This window comes from Xyrauchen texanus, chromosome 4 (assembly GCF_025860055.1).
Source record: "Xyrauchen texanus isolate HMW12.3.18 chromosome 4, RBS_HiC_50CHRs, whole genome shotgun sequence".
NCBI lineage: Eukaryota > Metazoa > Chordata > Actinopteri > Cypriniformes > Catostomidae > Xyrauchen > Xyrauchen texanus.
In genome coordinates, this window is record NC_068279.1 from 27,711,909 (window position 1) to 27,717,983 (window position 6,075).

The window sequence follows — 6,075 nt, forward strand, 5'->3', positions numbered from 1 at the left end:
CCTCTGCATGAATGTCTGTCTGAACAACACCACTCCGGAGTGGTGTGGCTCGTCAAGCTGGTTGGCGGAATTTCTAACAGCTGTTTCAGTGATGGTGGAGAGAGACCTTAAAAAGCAGCCAAACACGCCAGAGAAGTCAGAGAGATAACGACATGAGAGTACAGTGTTGGTGTATCTTCTGAGTGTCTCGTGTTTCTGAATGTTGAGAAGTTTATGGTTTTAACACATTTAAGTTTATAGAGAGTTTTATTGACTGCACTGAGTGAACAAAGAAAAGCACAGAGAAAGTGCTTACAGTGTGCTTAAGGAATACAAATAAAAGCCTTACCTGAACTGTCACTGCTCCCCATCTCCTCCTTTCCATACATGAACCTTGATCTGTGTTACACTGTCATTTTGCCTTTATTGTCTACTTTTAATATTTATTCCTTTTCAGGAAGTGCTGTGGGTCTGCCCCTGGTGAGGCTGGTTACCATATATGATGACCCCCCTCACCATTTGCTGTGATTGGTTTGCATTTGATTAGGTTTTAAAGGTTTTTGCAGTGTGGGTAACAGGGTGGGCTTGACAAGTTGTTTTTGTGCATCCAGTGTAGGTTGCCTCCCTGGAGGTCAGCCCCTGCTTTCCAAGGATCTTAATAGTTTATTGTCTTAATATATTGTTCATATGTAATTTGTTGGAATTAATTACCCACTGATGTTATTCCTGTTTTAACTTATGATGACCTTGAATAAAATGCACTGTACTGTGGAAGACCAGATCTCTTTATCTTCACTTGGTATGACAAACCTGTGAGTCCATATGACATCAATAGTTTCCATTTTAAATTAAGATTTGAACTCCTTGGGTGGAAGTCTCAAGGTGGTGTTGTTGGCTACATCTATTTGATTTTGAGGTAATCATTCTCTTAAAACCCTCACTCCACTCAGTCATATTAGGAAGAGGTTTTTTTTATAAATATTTCAGATTTGCACTGACTTCCTTTTTGAGAAATACAGAAACAATATTTTCTGTGCCAATTTTACAAGCAAAAGAGCACTGTTACATAAAATCTACATCCATCTGGTATGTTTTCATGTGCATACTATTTATGTAAGTTCCAAAAGAAACACTATCCCAACTTTAAAATCTATTATTTTATTCTCTAAAAATCAACAGAATATAGCTCAGCAGATGGTGACTGGTTTAGTCTGATTCATGACTAAATGACTCTTATGAGCCAGTACTTTTAAAACAGGGATTCATAAGTTCTCATTTTGAATCAGTTTGTCATGTTCCTCAAATCATTACTGAACAATTTTTACAGTGTGGCATGGCACATTATTCTGCTGAAAGAGCCACTGCCATCAGGGAATACAATTGCCATGAAGGGGTGTATGTGGTCTGCAGCAATCTTTAGGTAGGTGGTGTGTGCCAAAGTGACATCCACATGAATGCCAGGACGCAAAAAGAGTTTGACACCCCTGCTATAAACTGCAATTTACTGGTCAGTCAATGCAAAAGAAATTACAATATGAAATATCATCTCAAAAGACATGTGCAGCAGTTCTTGTAATTTGAGATGAAAGCATATTGATTATAGTATCTAATAAGTAATAATTTAATGTTCTCACTTTTAAATGCACAAGAATAAATGTATATCATATTTTGTTCATCTCTCATTTCTCTTTATCTCATAATATCATTGTTTGCCTTTTTGTTGATGTTGTTGTTGAAAGTTTATTTCTTTAACCTGATATGTGAAAATCCAACCAAATCACCCCTTCAACTTTAGACATGCTGTAGGTGGATTTACAACTTCCATGATAGCATGAGGAATAAACCAATGATTTCCATGTTTATGTAAACAATAATAAACAGGGTTCCATTTAGATTAATTAATCATAATCTGATAAATGAAAGGAAAGGTCTAAGACAGTGCAGAGGCAGCATTTGACTTGCAATCTGTCAAGATGAGTTTATAAATCACAGAGGGTCACCCACATGACCCACCAACCCAATAAACTCTATGAAAACCTATTGTGCCTTCATGTTGTCCTACTATTTGTCCAATATGATGTTAGACTCAGTCTTTCAGATATTTTGTTTTTAAAATGTTTGTGTTAACTCTGTTGAGTTACTGTGATCGGTGTTACTATTCCACATGCCATTGAAATGCACTGACACCAGACATAGGCTGTTCTGAATTCACAGTGGAATGGGTGAAGCATTGTGAAGTATAGAGCATATAGTTGAAAGCACATTGCTTTCTATCTACTGATGTCAGGAGGAGAAAAACAAAACTAAAAACAGAAACCAATTCAAGTATGCTTTCTTTTCAGTTGTTATTCTTTAACAAATATCCTAAAATGCTTTGGCTTCACTGATTATGTTGGAAATGTATTGCCAAGTTGGTTATGTTTCCAAATGATATATAGTACACATATATCACTCAAAATGATAAATGCACAAATTTTTTGGCACTTTCTAGTTGTAAAACTGGGAACTTGTCCATCCATATAATGTGTACTACATCTACTACTATGTTAGGGCAACTGTGTGAATTTAAAGGGGAACTGACTTCTTTGTTTATTGTGAACATTTAAATAATGTTTCCAGACATCCTCTACAGTTCCAGATTTAGAAGGATCTCATTGTTATCCGCTATCACGCATTGCTCTATCTCAATATCCTCCTCCTCGTCTTCATCAGTGTCACTCTCATCGTACTCATCATTGTCGTAGCATTGCGGGCGCATGCAGCGGAAGCAGAACTCTGTATGGCAGTGAGGACAAATTATGTTAGGGCATCCCACACTGTTGTGTGTGAGCAGGGCCTTGCATCCTGGACAAGCCCTGAAGTATGGGCATCCTCTCACAGAACTGACTGGGTCACTGATCTGTTTGACGCTGAGGAGTGCGGCGCGGAGCGCGCAGTTTGGCAGCACGCAGGAGTCGGTGGTCAAAGCGTGCTGTGGCCACTCTCTCTGACATGCCCAGCAGAACTGAAACACACGCCGATTCACTTTAGAACAAGACTTGCAGACTGCACGTTGACCGTCCAGCTTTCTGATATTAAACTGCTGACAACCAGGACACTGGGTAGAGAAAGAAAAAGGAGTGTCTTTTAGAGCAAAGAGCGAGCACCCATCACAGAATTCAAAACACTGACACAATAATTCTAACTACTATCTACATTATATTAAGTGAATAATGTCATTATATGAGATGGATAAATATAAAGTTTTATGTGAAGAATTAACATTACACAGGCTTCTTCATTCAGCTACAGACAGTGTAAGATATCATAGCTACAACCAGGGCCATAACCACCAGACAGGGTGATTAGTTGTTGACTGATATGCCTATTTGCTTTACACAGGTTGATTATAAAATTATCCCATTTAGTTTCCCCAAGCCCTGAACATGTGGTTAAATTTTTGGCAACAACAAATATGTATAGGCCTAATTTTCACAAACGGCTTACCGGCCTTTTCTAGTTTTAAATGTAACTAAAATCATTGAACAGTAGTTCATTTAAAAGGTTCAACCCAGGAAATCTCTACTAGTCACTTATCGGTGGAAAACTGTGTCACAATTAATCTGCCCTCTTGACACAGTGTGCTAAATTAAGTTTAAAAATTTATTCCCCTCCTGTAGTATTGTGTAAGAACAAGTGCCTCAAATAGCTTTTGCAAAATATCTGACATCATGATGGCTCACAGAGCTCTGTGTCAATATACCTTTGGAATGTTCATGGCTCAAATCCTCCTGGACTATATTCAAAGAAGAACCGAAAGAGAAAGCTGTGAACAAGAGAAGGAGAGACTGTTGTAGAAGGGGACTAGGTGATTAGAAAGGAAAGAGTAAAACAAAGGAATTGGAAACTGTGTTGGCAGGAAAACTAAGGACACAATAGCCTGCACCTCATAGTTATTAATTGTCCTATAGTTTAAGCTACGTTATGACAAATTACCAAAAATATCAGATGAGAACACCAGAAGAACATGCATTGGGTAATAGTAACACACACTTCTATAAGCTTCTATATATTTCTTGCTACAATAAGAAAACATTATTTCTTCCTACAGTATGACTATAAGTTTGAAATACTAAAAGTTTGAAGTCTAAATTCCCCTTACCTTTCCAGTTAAAAATAATTCTTGCTAAATAACATACAAAGATAGCAAGAAAATAACTACAAAACAATTCAAATAAATAAAATGTAAATTAATACTTACAGGAGACAAACACACTTGTCTTTCTACTTTGTGCTAGGATTCAGAATACACCCAGAACAACTACAGCACGGAATTTATGAGCTCAACCAAAACGAAAGTTTGATCAGAAAGGGGAATACCACAGTGCCAAGTGTCTTTCTCTTTCAATTTATCCTGTTATTAAGAAAACAAAATAGACAGTCTTCCAAAAAGCTTGCTTTTCAGCTTAGAAACGTACATTGTATGTGTACTTTAATTGCATTTTTTTAATACTATAAATTTACTGTAACAGATTCATAGATGCCATGATCTTTTCCCCCCAGACATTTAGGCTATAAACCTGAGGTATATACTCGCGGGAAGGTTCCGGCAACAGCAGAACTGATAAACATTTTTTTTTATCTTTGTTTAAAGGTTTATTGAGGCTAAATTTCCAGCCAAAGAGCGAGTGGTTCTCTCTTTTTCTTTTAAATATTCTTACCCACTGACTTCTTTAGGAAAAATCCCCAAAGCCTCATTTGCTTCATTTTTGCTGTCTTTCCTGCTAACTGCTGTTAACTCGCCACTAAGTAACGTTAGCTGATGTCAACTACTGTGCTAGCTCCTCCCCTACCTGCTGCATATTCAACAGAGAGGAAGAAACGGAGTAGCCCATAGGCTACCGACAGCAAAGAAACTTATTCTATAGGCTAGATTATTTTTAAGACCTATGTCTATTTTTACAGGCTGTATGCAGTATGTGCAAAGCCAAAGCACAATGAAATAAGGCAACTTGTGATTTCGGGGGTGTACATAGGCTATTGTCCGGTTTCATATTTGTCAGTCAACTTTTCAAAATACATTCGGGGGCTACACACAAAACATTCGGGGCTGAAGCCTCAGCAAAATCGGCTGACGCCACGTCTGGTTCAGAGTAAAATTAGCACGACCAGATTCCTGCTTGTGGAAAACGGGACAGCGCCCTCCTGGCAAAAATTTAATTGACGTATCCTTACCTAGGCGCAGATCAATGAGAAGTAGAGGGTGCATCCACATCTGTACTGATGTCACCTTGTACTTTCCATTGGCAGCAATTTTTCTCAGTGTGCGCTTGTCTTTCAAGAGCTGTCCAGTCCAAAATTACGTACTAAATGCATTGCCTTCATGACTGTTACCCTGAGTCAAGATTTATCTGATAGGGGCCATTCACAAATACTTTTTTTTTTTGCGCACGTCTGTTCTGTTTATTGATTTCCTGTGTAAACACATTAATATCTTTGACATTTACACCGCGTCTAACTGCTTTTCTCTCCATAGCGTGTTTAGATGCGGCTGGGGCCATCTAACACGCATCGGGGAAGGCATTCTTTTTCAATCCTATTCTTTCAGGGGGAAAAGACCCTGCAGAGACCACATCCTGATCAATCTGCGCAGGACAAGAAATACAGCCAGCAACTCTAGGCAGTTGATGTGCCAACCCAGCCGGGGCCCCATCCAGGAGCCAGCGGCTGTGTGCCTGTTGCACACAGCACCCTAGCCCAACTGGGAGGCATCCGTAGTAACTACGTCGTGTCTGAACACCTGCTGTAGGTAGACTCCTGCCCATAGAAAACAGAGGTCTGTCCAAGGGCTGAATAAGTGACAACAGGAAGGGGTAAGGGTCATACGGTAGGCCTATGTGTCGTGGTGCCATGTCCATCTCGGAACTCAAGTCTGAGGCCAGTGCTGAAGCAGTCTCATATGCATGAACCCGGCGCGACCATCGCTGAGGATGCCATATGCCCTAGGAGCCTCTGAAATTTTTTCAGTGGAACCGCTGTGCCAAGTCTGAATGAACTCTGACTGCGCACGCTCACTTGTGAGGCGTGCTGACATTGAGACGAACTACATGCCGAGAA

The 6,075-nt window shown here is 39.4% G+C and overlaps 1 protein-coding gene across 2 annotated transcripts; it reads right to left on the bottom strand.

Moving 5' to 3' along the window:
• Nucleotides 1-1,319: 1,319 nt before the first annotated feature.
• LOC127643147 (E3 ubiquitin-protein ligase lubel-like) lies at nt 1,320-4,752 on the bottom strand. 2 transcript variants are annotated; one of them, XM_052125740.1, is made up of 4 exons: nt 4,680-4,738; nt 4,220-4,372; nt 3,722-3,784; nt 1,320-3,076 (listed from the first exon to the last, which is right to left on the bottom strand). In XM_052125740.1, exons 3-4 carry the CDS (start codon nt 3,734-3,736, stop codon nt 2,606-2,608), a joined length of 486 nt encoding a protein of 161 aa, XP_051981700.1. In that variant the 5' UTR covers nt 3,737-3,784; nt 4,220-4,372; nt 4,680-4,738; the 3' UTR covers nt 1,320-2,605. The 2 variants fall into 2 exon arrangements, with proteins under 2 accessions (XP_051981700.1, XP_051981699.1); XM_052125739.1 differs by lacking the exon at nt 4,220-4,372 and having other exon boundaries at nt 4,680-4,752.
• Between the last annotated feature and the right edge of the window lie 1,323 nt (nt 4,753-6,075).